Genomic DNA, 16,775 nt, shown 5'->3' on the forward strand with positions numbered 1-16,775 from the left:
AGTCATAAAGATTTAATGTTTTGAGTCCAGTGTAACTTCTTCAGAACTAAAATATTAACTCTTTGACTTACCACACACACTGCCAGACCACCTGAGTTTCTATGGTTTTTATTACAAATCTCCCAGCATCCACAGTATACCGTAATTATTGATCTGAATCAACATAGTACAGGAATATAGGGACAGTGCAGCATGTGAATCTTCACATCACTGAATTGAGATAAAGGGGAATAGCCTGATTGCTTTCAATGGGATTTTGAAATGTTACGGTCAGGAGAGTGAGGGAGATCACTTGCTACTCCCTTCTCCTGCCAATCCCAGCTTGGATTTACTCAATGTACAACAGACTGAACACTTCAAAGTGATTTACTTCCCTCCCTTTCCACTGGTGGAACATTAAGGAGAATTAAACTGTGCTGGCTTTTCACAGATCCAATGTTTAGAGACATTACATGATCGATCATTCCATCCTCCATTACTGTATATTTCTGCACAGTCTTCATCAGAAGCATTATTTGGTTCACCCTCAGACCAAAACCTAAAGAAAAGAGGAGAATACAATTCATGATAAGAATTCATACTGCAAATTAATGCAAAATCCCAGTGAGACTCAAACAGTTGAACTTCTAAGAATGCCTGAGTATGCCTGTCGGTTGTACTAAACCACAGTAATGAAGCCGAATGGATTAACTGGCATTGACCTGGCACCAGAAAAGACAATAGTTTACCTCACCTTACTAACCTTGAAAATTCCTCCTTCCTAACATTTGGGCTGAGGGTGTGGTGTGGGGCTGCAGACCCAAAATTGTCTCACAGACGAGTCAAGAAATAGCCTGTGACCCTCTTACCCACAGAATCCAAACATCCTAACACCACCATCAACAGAATAGGGTGTTTACCTGTTCCACAGTTAGGTCAGACACATTCGTGATGGCACACTAGTTTCTGGTTGGGAGGGAATAATCTTGGAAAGTCCTCAACCATTTGTCCAGTCAAATGTGGTCAAGAAAACCTCCTGCTGACCATCACCTAATGCCCTCTCTGGGCTAATAAGTCAGTTCTGCAGCATGCTGAACATTACTTGAACTCAAAGCTGAATGGCAAGAGCACAGAATATATTGTGTGTGGGGGAACTATGCCCAGCACTGAGAATGCTGACTGAGCTGGCCAGTGACATCGGCTTGACTGAACTTGAGGTTGAGATAATCAACACGAGGGAAAATCTACTTTTGGCTTTGACCTCCCCAAACTACCTATTGCGGATGCATCTATACATGTCAGTAAGTTAAGAGCAAAAGGATTCAGCACTCGAAACTGGGCATCATTGAGGTGCCATGGGCCATCAACAGCAGCAGAACTGTGGACGATTGTAACCTCATGGCTGGCAGAGCGAAGAGTGCAGGAAGGCATGCTAAGAGTAGCACCTGGTGCATCAAAAACTTGTCAACGTGGTGAAGCCACAGTACAGGGCACAGAAAATTAGAGAATTCAGTGCATGGTAGACAGTTCTAAAAGATCTCAACAACCAACAAATCAAGCAGTGGTTAGCACTGCTGCCTCACAGCGCCAGAGACCCGGGTTCAATTCCCGACTCGGGCGACTGACTGTGTGGAGTTTGCACATTCTCCCCATGTCTGCGTGGGTTTTCTCCGGGTGCTGCGGTTTCCTCCCACAGTCCAAAGATGTGCAGGTCAGGTGAATTGGCCATGCTAAATTGCCCATAGTGTTAGGTAAGGGGTAAATGTAGGGGTATGGGTGGGTTGCGCTTCGGCGGGTCGGTGTGGACTGTTTGGGCCGAAGGGCCTGTTTCCACACTATAAGCAATCTAATCGAATCAAAGCAAAGTACTAGAGTTGCTGGAAATCTGAAACAAACTGAGAGAATCCTGTATAAAGTAGCAACTATAACCCCTCCAGTCAAAAATGAAGAGAAAGAAAACATTTAATTTGATGTCTAGCATAGAGAAGGTGTCAGAATTCATCATGAAGGAGATTACTGCTGAGCATTTGCAAGAAATAAAACCAGGAAGTACTGGAGAAACTCAACAGGTCTGACAGCATCTAAGGAGAAAGAAATAGACAAGGTTTTTCTCCTTCTATTGATGCTACCAGACCTGCTGAATTTCTCCAGTACCTTCAGTACACACACAGATACTGTGCCCCAACTCTTCTGCCATTACATCGATAAGTGCTTCATTACAGCGGCCTGCAAGCAGGCTGAACTGCATGACTTTGTCCACAACTTACTCCCTGCCCTCAAATTCACTTGGTCCATCTCGGACACCTCCCTCCCATTTGTTGACCTCTCCATTTCTGTTTCCAGCGACAGTCTCCAGACGGATGTTCACTATAAACCCCCAAACTTCCACAACTACCTGGACCACACTTCCTCCATTCATTATTCCTTAAGAACCCCATCCCATTTTCCCAATTCCTCCACCTCTGCCACATCTGCTCAGACGAGGAGACATTCCACTCGTGAGAATCCCAGACGTCCACCTATTTCGAACAATGTGCTTTTCCTCCCTGTGATTCAGACAGCCGCCCACCACATCACTTCCATTCCCTGTTCCACTGCTTTAACAACTCCCCCCCACAAACGCAATAAAGACAGAATAACCCTTGTCCTCACCTACCACCCCACCAGGCTCCGCATCCAACGCATCATCCTTAAATACTTCCACCCACCCCAACTAGACCCCACCACCAAGAACATCTTCCCCTCTCTATCCCTCTCTGCCTGCTGCAAGGACAGACAGACCTTGGTTTGTGCCACTCTCCCCACCAACCATCCTGAACCCTTAGGTACCTTTATCTGCAACCGGAAAAGATGCAAAACTTGTTGGTACAGCACCTCCCTCATCTCCATCTGGGGCCCCAAACAACCCATCCAGGTGAGACAGAGGTTCACCTGCCTCTCTTCCAACCTAGTTTACTGCATCAGCTGCTCCCGATGTGGTCCTCTCTACATTGGGAAGACCAAATATAAACTTAGGGAACGGTTTGCCGAGCAACGCAGCCAAACCCGCAGGGGCCAACCTGACCTCCCAGCCACTGCCTATTTAATTTCCCCTTCCCATTCCTTCTCCAATTTCAAATAACCTCCATTCCAATCCAACAACTCCCTTCCTAGCCCCTCCTCCTCACTGCCAGTGCTCCCTGCCACCAACTGGATTCATTCCTCCCACTGACCAACCAGGTCGTACCCTGTACCTGTCGTCACCTCACCCCACTTCACCGCCCTGTCCCCACCACCCCCTTTATCTGCAGCTCCCACTGCACCCACCCCCACCCAAAACTTCAACTTCTCCACCTCCTGACTCTGCCTGGCTCGCTGTGTCCATCCAGTCTCCTATCTGTCTGCTGAATTTCCCCAGCATGCTTTGTTGCAATCAGGTTGAAGTTCTGTCAGCCCACCACATCCAGACGTGAATGGTAGTGGACAATTAAACAACTCACTGGAAGAGGAGGCTCCACAAATATCCCTATCTTCTGTGATGGAAGAGTCCAATACATCAGTGCAAAAGATAAGTCTGAAGTATTTGCAGCATTATTCAGCCAGAAATAGAGTGGATAATCCATCTTGGTCACCTGCAGTGGCCCCTAGCATCAGAGATGCCAGTCGGGAGAACCAAGATGGCGGCGACCTAGCAAGTCTGAGTCTGTAATGCTCTGCCCAAGACTCAGGAAAAATGGGCTTCCCACCTCCATCACATCTGCCAAACCATTCAAAACAAGTTTTATTCAACACATTTAATCATTTTGCATCAAACTTGAGTAGTTTGGTGCTTTGCCAAACTGACTAAGGGAAAGAATGCCCGCAGCTCGCAGCAGGCAAGAACCCCTCCCCCATCCCGCCCCCCAGCTGCAGCAGAGACGTCCGCAGCTGCCCTGGGGGACTTACCTATGGTGGCGAGCCTTGTTGCAGTAATTACCAAACTGGAAGAGAAGATCAACGTCTTCGTAGAGGAGTTCAGAAGCAAGTGGCAGTCGCTCTCGGTCGCGCTGCAAAAGCACGACCGAGATATTGAAAAGATTGAACATCGAATTGGAGGGGCAGAGCTAAAGGCCGTGACCTCTAAAGCTGCTGTAGAATTGGCCATGGGTCGAGTCCGGACTCTCGAACAGCGAGTCCGGGCCTTAGAAGATCACATCGACGACCTCGAGAATCGGGGTTGTCGAAAAAATATTAATTTGCTGGGCCTTCCCGAACGGGAAATGGAAGGCCAGCTTGCAGTGTTTCTGGACCTGTGGCTCCCTCAGATGTTGAAGCTGGAGGCTGGATCAGGCCAGGTGTGGGTAGAGTGGACCCACCGGGTTCCTATACCGAGACCCGGATCGGACCAGCGCCACCACCCGGTCCTGTTCTGGCTCCAGTGCTACAGAGAGAAGCAAAAGCTCTTGGAAGCCTCCAGAACCCTTGGGAAAGATCCCCAGGCCATGACATATAAGGGATCTAGGATTATGCTGTTTCAGGATTTCTCCCCAGCTTTGGTCCGCAAGAAGAGGGCGTTTGATGAAAGAAGTGAAACTATCATGGTATTCGAACAGATGAAAGACTTAACAGACAATCGAAGTATTTTTCAATGTATAATTTCAGTTACATCACACTGTAAATTTTTGCTTTAAATTCTGTGCCTTAGAATTGTGTCCTCCACTATCACCTGATGAAGGAGCGGCACTCCGAAAGCTAGTGTACTTCCAATTAAACCTGGTGTTGTGTGATTTTTAACTTCGTATAGTCAGGGCTGCCTCCCGCCTTCGGTGAGAGAAGCGAATATTTCTCTCATTCTCAAAAAAGGAAAGGAACCAGAAGATTGCGCATCATACAGACCAATATCCTGGGTAAATGTAGATTTTAAAATTCTTTCTAAAACATTAGCATTGAGGCTGGAGAGGGTATTGCTATATATCATAAAAGAGGATCAGACGGGGTTTATAAAAGGCCGTAGATCATCTAATAATATTAAAAGGGTTTTGAATGTGACTCAAGTCTGTCATCGGGAAAAAGTACTGGGAACAGTAGTCTCGTTGGACGCAGAGAAGGCATTTGACAGGGTTGAATGGTCATACCTGTTCTATACACTGAAAAGGTTTGGTGTTGGAAAGGTATTTGCTAAATGGGTCTCAACATTGTATAATGACCCCAAAGCAGCCATGATCACTAATGGTTTAGGCTCAGATAGCTTCAGTGTGGGTAGGGGATGCCGTCAGGGATGACCTCTCTCACCGTTACTATTCACGCTAACAATTGAGCCACTAGTGGAAGCTGACCCTAATATAACGGCCCCAAGGGTCGGCATGGGTAAACATAAAATTACCCTTTATACAGATGATGTTCTCCTTTTTCTTAGTAATCCTTTGATGTCTGTGCCCCGCCTGATCCAAGTTATTAATTTATTTAGTGCACTCTCAGGTTACAAAATTAATTTCTCAAAATCGGAGGCCATGCCGATGGGTGGTCTCGCTAGTATGTCCCACTTATTGGACGGATCTTATTTTCTCTTTCGGTGGTCTCTGGAGGGTTTCTTATATTTAGGTATTTTTATCACCCCAGTATTTGGCTAGCTATACAAGGTCAATTTTATGCATCTACTGGAAAGGATAAGACAGGACCTTCAACGTTGGGGGGATCTTCCAATTTCTTGGCTAGGTAGAATAGCTCTAATTAAAATGAATGTCCTGCCCTGTCTCTTATACCTTATGAGAATGCTCCCGGTGATCCTGCTGAGGCCAGCACTGTGCAAATTGTATGGTTGGCTTGGTTCTTTCATCTGGAATCATAGACGGCCCCTCATTAAGTTGCAGAAGCTACAGCTTCCACAGGTAAGGGGAGGGCTGGATTTTCCAGACTTTAGGAAATATCAGCTGAGTTCTCTAGTAAGCCGATTGGGTCTCATCTGATCCGCAATCACTCTGGCTGGACATCAACACTTCTCAAGAAAAGTGTCCTCTTATTAACATCTTATTTTTAATAAGATGAAAGTTATTATGGAGCATTGTAAAAACCCTATCATATTAAACATAATTAAAGCCTGGAAAATAATGCAGCAAAACGAGGGTAATTCACATAAAACCTCCCCTTATACCCCTATAGTGGGGGCATGGGGTTTTCAACCGGGCCTCACAGATGCCTCATTCAAACCCTGGAGGTCCAGGGGTATCTCCTGTTTAGGGGATCTGTTTGATGAGGGGGTCATGATGTCTTTTGAACAGCTGCACCAGAAATTTGGATTACCTAATGGAGACCTCTTTCGGTACTTCCAAATTCGAGATTACGTACAGAAGAAGACTACGTTATTAGATAGCCTTTATAAATCAGTTATGGAATGAAGAGTGTTGTGGCCAATGGGTTTACCCTCGGTCAGCACTCTCTATCATTTATTACATAAGAAAGTTTCAGAAGACATGTACAATTACTTAGAACATGGGATCAGGAATTGAGGTTGGAAATATCCACAGAAATGTGGGATGACATCTGGGAAAGTGCCAGAAAAATCTCCATCTATAATAGAACCGAAGCCATTCAGTTAAAAATACTCCATAGGACTCATATAGCACCGGACCGATGGGCAAAATTTAGGGCAGGAGCATCTCCAGTGTGTCCCAAATGTAAAATAGAGGTGGGCACTCTCACACACTGCTTATGGACATGTCATAAGATCTGCAAATACTGGGTCAGAGTAGCAAATGCTTTGACAGAAATCTTGGGAGCGGAAATTAGAGTAGATCCAATATCTCTTCTCCTGGGCTTTTCGAGCTTGCCTTCCCTGGATGTGCATGGGAGGAAATTATTTTCCATTCTCTCCTTTTGTGCAAGGAAAAATATCAATAAACTGGGTAGCTGAGGGCCCTCCAGGACTTTCGAATTGGTATTCGAATTTGGTCATGGAATGTATTCCCCTTGACTTCCTTACAAACATGGTGCACCAAAAAACTAAATTATTTTATAAAATATGGCGGCCCTTCCTGAATTATATAGATACAGATATATCAGCCATTTTGTCAAGGGCTTTCATCTAGTTGTGGCAGTGGTTCTGGCTGGTCCGGGGAACCCTGGGGGAAGGAATCCTGCACGAATATGGGTTTTATTATGACTTGATGTTAATTTGTTCTGAGCATGTACTTCAATATTTAATTACTATGTTATCCTTTTTTTTCTCGAGTAATGTAATATATTTTATTACACACTCTGGTTAGTTATAGTGATTAGTAGTTAGTTGAGTTTTGTTTTCTCTTTTTTTCTCTTTATCTCTTCTTTTTGTTTGTTAGGTTTAGGTTATTATTTATTTAATATTTAATTGTATATTAATGTTTGTATTTGTGTTTATTATTTTGTAAGTTTGTAAAAACATGTTGAATTTTCAATAAAAATATCTGTTGAAAAAAAGAGATGCCAGTCTTGTGCCAATGATTCACTCTACCTGAGATCAAGGAATGATGTGAGGCACTGGACACTGCAAAGACTATAGGCCCTAACATGCTGGCATCAGTATTGGAGACTTGTGCTGCAGAATTTGCCACTCCACAAGCCAAGCACTTCCAGCGCAACAATAAACATGGCTTCCAGTTGCAATAATTGTCTGCCAGAAAAAATGATGTTTGGTCAATAGCATTTTGTTTTAGTTATCTAATGCAAAGGTTATTTTAAAATATGAATTTTAAAGTAATCACTGATTTTCAAAGATTTCAAGTCATTATTGATGTCTACAAACATTACTACAATATCTAATCTTCCATCGATCATCTTCAAGTGAGTGGATGGTTTAAGTATCCATTTCTTATTTTCTCCCTCCCTGTTATCCAAAACGAACATTTGCTCTGTTTCATTTCAAACACCTAAATGCTGCTTCCTGCTCTGACAGTGAGCACGAAGACAGTCAAGCTGCACTGTCACTCTATCTGACAAAAACAACCACCAGGTCAGAGATAGATACTGTGAGCAATTTAAAAGGTACAAGAGAATTAGGATCTGCAAACATTGAGCATTGCTGTCGGGTCCGAGAGAATGGAAATCTCAGTTGCCAGCTCACCAGAAGGTGGGTTTACCCTCTGCTATGGCTGTAGAAGATGCAGAAGACAACTTCAATGCCCAGGCTATACAGGGAAGAGTGATGGGTATACACTCTAAAGTGCTCAGGGAATTGAGAATCTTGCCAGAAAGCCTGCATTGAAATTTCAAGGTACATTGAAGAATCTGGTACTAACTTGGCACAGGGCTTTGTGCAGAGATTGGACCCCATTTCTGTCAGCAAAGTTTGGATGGTCACCTTCGTTAATAAATGTGTGGAATTAAACAGGGTCCAGAATCCGTACAACAAATGCACCATTGTTGCAATATCTTTGTGTGGAAGTAGAAGTAAGACTGATGCTATCCCTCTTAATACCAGTATGTAATGCAATTTCAGCAAAACTTGGGAAAAAGCTGTTCTCTATCAAGTGTGCTCCCTTATAAGCTCTGCCATTGTGGTGCCTGTTGAGAATCACTACTCTTATTCTTCCCTTCCTCTTCAAGCAACTTGTCATGCTCTGCATGGCCTCTCCTCACTGTCCCAGTCATTCTCAATGTGAGGAATAAACTTTCCTCAGGCAGCACTGGAAGTAACTGGTTTATGAACAAATCCTTCAGTCACCAAAATAAAATCAGCCAAATTACTCCTTATACTCTATTAAAACATTTAAAAAGTCGAGATATGCCATGGAAAATACACAGAATTGTAGCAATGCGCTGAATAAATATTCCAGCAACTGACCTGTAACTAGTTGTTGGTCTTTTTAAAGAACACTGCTGGGAGGTGCTGCATGCCACTGAGGGTGTGCTCAGATGTGGGAGTTTGAGGTTGGAGGCTAGAGGTCTGGATGAGTTACATCAAGGTCTGCCTGCTTGAAACAAAGCTGGTGTACACTGATATGCGTGTACACAAACTCACAAACAGCAATCAGCACTCTCTACACTGCCCACACACCAGAGATGTCATTTTGCAACTTAAAGGGATCTCATAATGCCCTTTAGACAGCTCCTGTCCTGCCAGGCTTCACTTCAATTATCTCTAAATTAATTTTCCAGTTTAACTAAATAGCTGAAACTCAACATCAAAACACATTCAGCTTTTTGTTTTGTGTCTAATGTCCCAAATATTGTCCAAAATGTACAATCAGAAAATGAGCTCACATTACAGAGGAAGTGTAGTTTGTTCCATCCACCCAGCGCCAATCACCTTCAGAGTCAGAATCAGTGAGTCCAATCCAGTGATCTTTGTTTTGGAGCCACTTTTTTACAAATGCCTGTCAAGAAAATAAGAGTTGTGACAGGGAATAGAATAAGGCAACTTGCTGGTAATGGTAATGACAAGTTCTTTACTTCACAATCTTCCATCTGAGGCCTTAACCCATTTATTTCAAACTAGCTTTGCTCCCTCTGAAACAGCTGTGATTACCGTAAGTCTGTTTCTGTGAACAATTCAGTACTTTTTTCTTTTTATTCTATTTTCTATTCATTCAATGCACGTGGGTAGTAATTGTTGATCATCCCTAATTGCTGGTGGTGAGTCACCTTCGAGAATGGTCGCAGTCTAAGGGGAGTGGTTAAAGGATTTTAACCAAGCAAGAGTGAAGGAACATCGATACAGCTCCAAATCAGGACGGAGTGTTTCTTGGAGAGGAATTTGCCAGTAATAGTCCTGAAAATTTCACAGGTTTGGAAGATGCTGTTGAAGCAGCCTTGATGAGTATGATGTTAGATACTGTTCCCACTGTGCACTGTTGATGGTTGACTGCTGAAAGTGGTGATGTGATGTCGACCAACAACAACAAAGGCCACTTTGTCCTGGATGGTGTCAAGATTCTTGAGCACTGTTGGAGCTGCATTCATCCAGACAGGTGGGGAATATTCCATCATACTCCTGACTTGTGCCTCGTAGAGAGTCTTTGGGGAGTGAGGAGGTGAGTTATTTGCTGCAGGATTCATAAAGTCATCAAGCAAAGAAATAGGCCTTTTGGCCCACCATTTCGATGCTGACCAAGAAGCATAAAACTATGCTTATTCCATTTTCTCTGCACTGTCCATAGCCTACTACGCCCTGGTCCTGAAGTGCTCATCCAGGTGTTTCTTACATGTTGAAAAGTATCTGCATTCACCACCCCATCAGGCAGCATGCTCCAAATTTCTATCACCCTCTCGGTGAAAAATCTTTTTTGTAAAACCCCTCTAAATGACTTAGTCCTCACCTTAAACTTATGCCCTCTGGACTTAATCAAGTCTGCATAGGGAAAAATTCCCCTGTCTATGCCTCTTACAATTTTGTAAAGAGCCTCATAACTGGGATTTTCCATCCCCCAGGCAACATCCTGTTAAATCTCCTCTGCACTATCTCCAGGGCTATCATGTTGTTCCAATAGTGTGGTGATCAGAATTGCACATGGTATCGCATCTATGGACTAACTAAAGTGTTATAAAGTTGTAGTAAGACTTTCTTCCTCCTGTATTCTCTGCCCCAGCTAAAATGAAAGCAACCATCCCATATGTCATCTTCACTACCCTGTCTACCTGTGCTGACACTTTGTCCCTTTGTTTCTCAGTACTTCCCAGGGACTTACCATTCACTGTGTGTACGTTTCCTTGATTAGACTTTCCAAAATGGAATATCTTACACTTATCAAGATTAAATTCCATTTGCCATTGCTTTGTCCAATTTACCAATTGATCAGTATTAGGCTGTAGCCTGAGACTATCCTCCTCACTGTCAACATAACAACAATTATAGTGGCATCTGCAAACTAATTATACTTTCTATAATCACATCCAAATCATTAATGTACATAACAAACAGCAAGGATTGACATAAACCACATTTTCTGCACAACTTTTAATCAAGATAATTAGCCACCTTTTCAAAAAAGCTCAAGTTAAATCCAACCATTTGGAGACAGAACTGGATCGAAGGTAGAAGACAGAGGGTGGTAGTGGAGGGTTGCTTTTCAGACTGGAATCCCATGACCAGTGGTGTGCCACAAGGATCGGAGCTGGGTCCACTGATTTTCACGATTTGGATATGAACATAGGAGGTATAGTGAGTAAGTTTGAAGATGACATCAAAATTGGGCGTGTACTGAGCAAGGAATGATTTGGAGATGCCAGTGTTGGACTGGGGTGGACAAAGTTAAAAAATCACACAACAAAAGGATTCTGGGTAATCCAAGATGCAGGACGAGAAAAATTTCTGGCTGTAACAGTCGCTCCTTTTTTTTGAGGTATTTTTGGTGCTGGAGGCGATTTCCTCGAATTCCAGGAGCAGCAATTACTGTTTTGTATGTTGTTGCATTGTTTTAAACTTTGGGGAAAAAAAAGTCAAAACAACAGCAGTTTTAAAAGGGAGACGAACAGACAAAGGAAGCACATGGTGAGGTCAGTGCAGGAGAGAGAGAGAGAAAACCTGCACAGTTACTGCCTTTACTGTTTTTGAATTCATGTATCACTGGACATCGGAATGCGTCTGGGAAAATAAACAAACAGTGAATTTCACAACTAATCTTGGAGGAACCTGTTTGGGCAAAGTTCACAACACAGAATCGGATAAGTTAGTTGTTGTTTTAAGTTTGTCCAATAGAAAGACTGCAGTAGTGAGTAGAGTGGGTTCTTTCTTGATTATATGTCTTTGGAGATAAGTCTCTTGATTAAACTTAAAATATAAGCCATAACTATTAATTTAACCTGGGGCAATGTTTTGTAGAGGAATAAGACGGTGTTATTTTCTGGGTCTGTAGATTGTGAAGGAGCAAAAATGGCCTTTGCAGTGATATATACTTCTTGTCACATGTGGAAGTTTAAAGAGAGTTTAATGGTTACTGCAGATCATATCTGCCATAAATGTTGTTGGATGCGGATCTTACCAGATCAAATGGATTGGTTGGAGAGACAGTTAGAAACAATGAGGAATTTGCAACAGCAACAGTATGTGATGGATAGCAGTTATAGGAAGGGGGAAAGTCTCAGATAGAGTCGCATAGATGGGTTAACTCCAGGAAGGGTAAGAGAGGTCGGCACCTAGGGCAGGAGTCTTTTGTGGAAATACCAATTTCAAACAGGTATGCTGTTTTGGAAAATGTAGGGGGTGATGGATTGTCAGGGGAATGTGTCACCAACAGCCAAGTTTCTGGTATTGAGACTGGCTCTAATGTAACGTCGGCTTCCAAGAGATCAATTAGGTTAGGGGATTCTGTAGTTCTGAGGTACAGACAGACATTTCTGTGGCCAGCAGAGAAAAAGCAGAATGGCGTGTTGTTTCCCTGGTGCCAGGATCAAGGATGTCTCAGAGAGGGTGCAGAATGTTCTCAAGGGGGAAAGGGGCCAGCAGGAGGTCATTGCCCAGATTGGAACCAACGATATAGGAAGGGAAAAGGTTGAGGTTCTGAAGGGAGATTATAGAGAGTTAGGCAGGAATTTAAAAAGGAGGTCCTCAAGGGTAGTAATATCTGGATTACTCCCAGTGCTACGAGCTAGTGAGGGCAGGAATAGGAGGATAGAGCAGATGAATGCATGGCTGAGGAGCTGGTGTATGGGACAAGGATTCACATTTTTGGATCTTTGTAATCTCTTTTGGGGTAGAAGTGACCTGTACAAGAAGGACGGATTGCACCTAAATTGGGAGAGGACTAATATACTGGCAGGGAAATTTGCTAGAACTGCTTCGGAGGATTTAAACTAGTAAGGTGGGGGTGGGGGGGGGGGGGGGGGGGGGAGGTGTTGGACCCAGGGAGATAGTGAGGAAAGAGATCAATCTGAGACTATAACAGTTGAGAACAGAAGTGAGTCAAACAGTCAGGGCAGGCAGGGATAAGGTAGGACTAATAAATTAAACTGCATTTATTTCAATGCAAGAGGCCGAACAGGGAAGGCAGATGAACTCAGGGCATAGTTAGGAACATGGGACTGGGATATCATAGCAATTACAGAAACATGGCTCAGGGATGGGCAAGACTGGCAGCTTAATGTTCCAGGATACAAATGCGACAGGAAGGATAGAAACGAAAGCAAGAGAGGAGGGGGAGTGGCATTTTTGATAAGGGATAGCATTACAGCTGTGCTGAGGGAGGATATTCCTGGAAATACATCCAGGGAAGTTATTTGGGTGGAACTGAGAAATAAGAAAGGGATGATCACCTTTTTGGGATTGTATTATAGTCAGAGGGAAATTGAGAAACAAACTTGTAAGGAGATCTCAGCTAGCTGTAAGAATAATAGGGTGGTTATGGTACGGGATTTTAACTTTCCAAACATTGACTGGGACTGCCATAGTGTTAAAGGTTTTGATGGAGAGGAATTTCTTAAGTGCGTACAAGACAATTTTCTGATTCAGTATGTGGATGTACCTACTAGAGAAGGTGCAAAACTTGACCTACTCGTGGGAAATAAGGCTGGACAGGTGACGGAGGTGTCAGTGGGGGAGCACTTTGGGGCCAGAGACCATAATTCTAGTCATTTTAAAATAGTGATGGAAAAGAATAGACCAGATCTAAAAGTTGAAGCTCTAAATTGGAGAAAGGCCAATTTTGACAGTATTATGCAAGAACATTCGAAAGCTGATTGGAGGCAGATGTTCGCAGGTAAAGGGACGGCTGGAAAATGGGAAGCCTTCAGAAATGAGATAACAAGAATCCAGAGAAAGTATATTCCTGTCAGGGTGAAAGGGAAGGCTGGTAGGTATAGGGAATGCTGGATGACTAAAGAAATTGAGGGTTTGGTTAAGAAAAAGAAGGAAGCATATGTCAGGTATAGAGTAGATTAGATTACTTACAGTATGGAAACAGGCCCTTCGGCCCAACAAGTCTACACCGACCCACTGAAGCGCAACCCACCCTGACCCATTTCCCCCTTCACCTAACACTACAGGCAATTTAGCATGGCCAATTCACCTAACCTACACATTTTTGGATTGTGGGAGGAAACCCACGCAGACACGGGGAGAATGTGCAAACTCCACACAGTCACCTGAGACAGGAATTGAACCCGGGTCTCTAGCACTATGAGGCAGCAGTGCTAATCATGGTGTCACTGTACAGGATAGATCAAGTGAATCCTTAGAAGAGTACAAAGGAAGTAAGAGTATACTTAAGAGGGAAATCAGGAGGGCAAAAAGGGAACATGAGATAGCTTTGGTAAATAGAATTAAGGAGAATCCAAAAGGTTTTTACAAATATTGTAAGGACAAAAGGGCAAATAGGGAAAGAATAGGGCCCCTCAAAGATCAGCAAGGTGGCCTTTGTGTGGAGCCGCAGAAAATGGGGGAGATACTAAATGAATATTTTGCATCAGTATTTACTGTGGAAAAGGATATGGAAGATATGGAAGATATAGACTGTAGGGAAACAGATGATGACATCTTGCAAAATGTCCAGGTTATAGAGGAGGAAGTGCTGGGTGTCTTGAAATGGGAAAAGGTGTATAAATCCCCAGGACCTGTTCAGGTGTACCCGAGAACTCTGTGGGAAGCTAGAGAAGTGATTGCTGGCCTCTTGCTGAGATATTTGTATCATCAATGGTCACAGGTGAGGTGCCAGAAGACTGGAGGTTGGAAAACGTGGTGCCACTGTATAAGAAGGGTGGTAAAGACAAGCCAGGGAACTATAGATAGGTGAGCCTGACCTCGGTGGTGGGCAAGTTGTTGGAGGGAATCGTGAGGGACAGGATGGACATGTATTTGGAAAGGCAAGGACTGATTAGGGATAGTCAACATGGCTTTGTGCGTGGGAAATCATGTCTCACAAACTTGATTAAGATTTTTGAAGAAGTAACAAAGAGGATTGATGAGGGCAGAGTGGTAGATGTGATCTATATGGACTTCAGTAAGGTGTTCGACAAGGTTCCCATGGGAGACTGGTTCGCAAGGTTAGATCTCACTGAATACAAGGAGAACTAGCCATTTGGATACAGAACTGGCTCAAAGGTAGAAGACAGAGGGTGGTGGTGGAGGGTTGTTTTTCAGACTGGAGGCCTGTGACCAGTGGAGTGCCACAAGGATCGGTGCTGGGTCCTCTAGTTTTTGTCATTTACATAAATGATTTGGATACGAGCATAAAAGGTACAGTTAGTAAATTTGCAGATGACACCAAAACTAGAGGTGTAGTGGGCAGCAAAGAGGGTTACCTCAGATTACAACAGGATCTTGACGAGATGGGCCAATGGGCTGAGAAGTGGCAGGTGGAGTTTAATTCAGATAAATGCGAGGTGCTGCATTTTGGGAAAGCAAATCCTAGCAGGACTTATACACTTCATGGATTTCGCTGCTCGTTGGATGCTGCCTGAACTGCTGTGCTCTTCCAGCACCACTAATCCAGTATTTGGTTTTCAGCATCTGCAGTCATTGTTTTTACCTTGTTGATTTTAACCCGACTGCGAATCCTCTTGCAAGGATGCCTGCCTTGAAGAAGTTTTCCTCCTCTCTCTACAAGAATCTCAGGGAGTCCCTCTCCCACTGCAACTCCCAGGTCATTTCCTCTGCTCTGAAGCTCTTCAACCATGTTGTGAAACAAACTTGCTACCACAGCCACATTTGCTTCCTCAGTGCATGCCTCCGTAACCAACTCATCCCACACGGACTCCAGACCACCTTTAAACCAGCAGAGTTCGGACCCGAACAGGACAAACAGTACAGACTACAGATTCAAAAACACCAGCAACAGTTCTCCTTCAGGATCCTCCGCTCCACGCTTGCAGCAATGCGCCGGCACCTAACCTCTCTCCAGTCAGTCCTGCCTCAGCTGAGGGCCACACTCTCTCAGAATTGCAAAGGACCCACTCTGTACGACATCCTCAGGAGAATTCATACTCTCAACAAACAGTATTTCAATTCCATCTCAAACATCAAAAACTGTAAGTACAACAAACCTTTATCCACCCACCTCCATAACCAGCGCTCCTCAAACATTCCAGAAGATTCCCCTGGCCTCGGAAACGCCATTAGCCATGCGGCTGACACAGCTACCACCCCCACGCTGAGTGATGATGTCACTTCCGCCCCCATCATGGCCACTCCCACAGCCACTTCCGCCCCTCACATCATCGCTAATGCCACATGCTCAGTGACTTCCGCCACCCCTACTGCCATGATCACCACCACTTCCACCCCCACCAGCACCACTCACCTGCATTCTGCTGACACGCCCCCCACAGACCCCACTGTCACTATCCCCACACCCCAGAACCCCGAGGGCAACATTACCCCAGCTCATGCCTCCACCCCCATTCCCCCCACCATCACACCCACTCCAGGTACTGGCTCCGACCCCACTCCCAGCTCCACACCCGCACCAGATCCCAGCTCCCGGCCCTGCCGAGTTTTCACCATCCCTCCAGACCTCCCACTCACTGAGGACGAACGATCAGTCCTCAGCAAAGGACTCCCCTTCATTCCCCCTCCGACAACGCATCAATGAATTTAATACACGATGTGACATCGAACACTTCTTCCGTTGCCTCCGCCTCCGAGCTTACTTTCACAATCAGGACTCCCGCCCACCTTCCAAGGACCCCTTCGCCCACCTCCAACACACTGCATCCACCTGGACACCCCACGCTAGCCTATTACCTGCCCTCGACCTCTTCATTTCCAACTGCCGCCGGGACATTAACCGCCTCAACCTGTCATCCCCCCTCCCCCACTCCAACCTCTCACCCTCACAACGCGCAGCCCTCCAATCCCTCTGCTCTATCCCAACCTCACCATTAAGCCAGCGGATAAAGGGGGCGCAGTGGTAGTCTGGCGCACTGACCTCTACACC

The 16,775-nt window shown here is 44.6% G+C and overlaps 1 protein-coding gene across 1 annotated transcript in view; it reads right to left on the bottom strand.

Moving 5' to 3' along the window:
• Positions 1–307: 307 nt before the first annotated feature.
• Positions 308–16,775, bottom strand: part of LOC140467904 (CD209 antigen-like protein C) — a 79,453-nt gene continuing 62,985 nt past the window's right edge. The window contains exons 7-8 of the mRNA XM_072563980.1: positions 9,172–9,284; positions 308–538 (exon numbers count right to left, since the gene is read on the bottom strand). Coding sequence (XP_072420081.1) covers positions 397–538; positions 9,172–9,284 — 255 coding nt within the window. The 3' untranslated portion in view covers positions 308–396. The remainder of the gene's footprint in view (positions 539–9,171; positions 9,285–16,775) is intronic.

Source organism: Chiloscyllium punctatum, chromosome 46 (genome assembly GCF_047496795.1).
Source record: "Chiloscyllium punctatum isolate Juve2018m chromosome 46, sChiPun1.3, whole genome shotgun sequence".
Taxonomy (NCBI): Eukaryota; Metazoa; Chordata; class Chondrichthyes; order Orectolobiformes; family Hemiscylliidae; genus Chiloscyllium; species Chiloscyllium punctatum.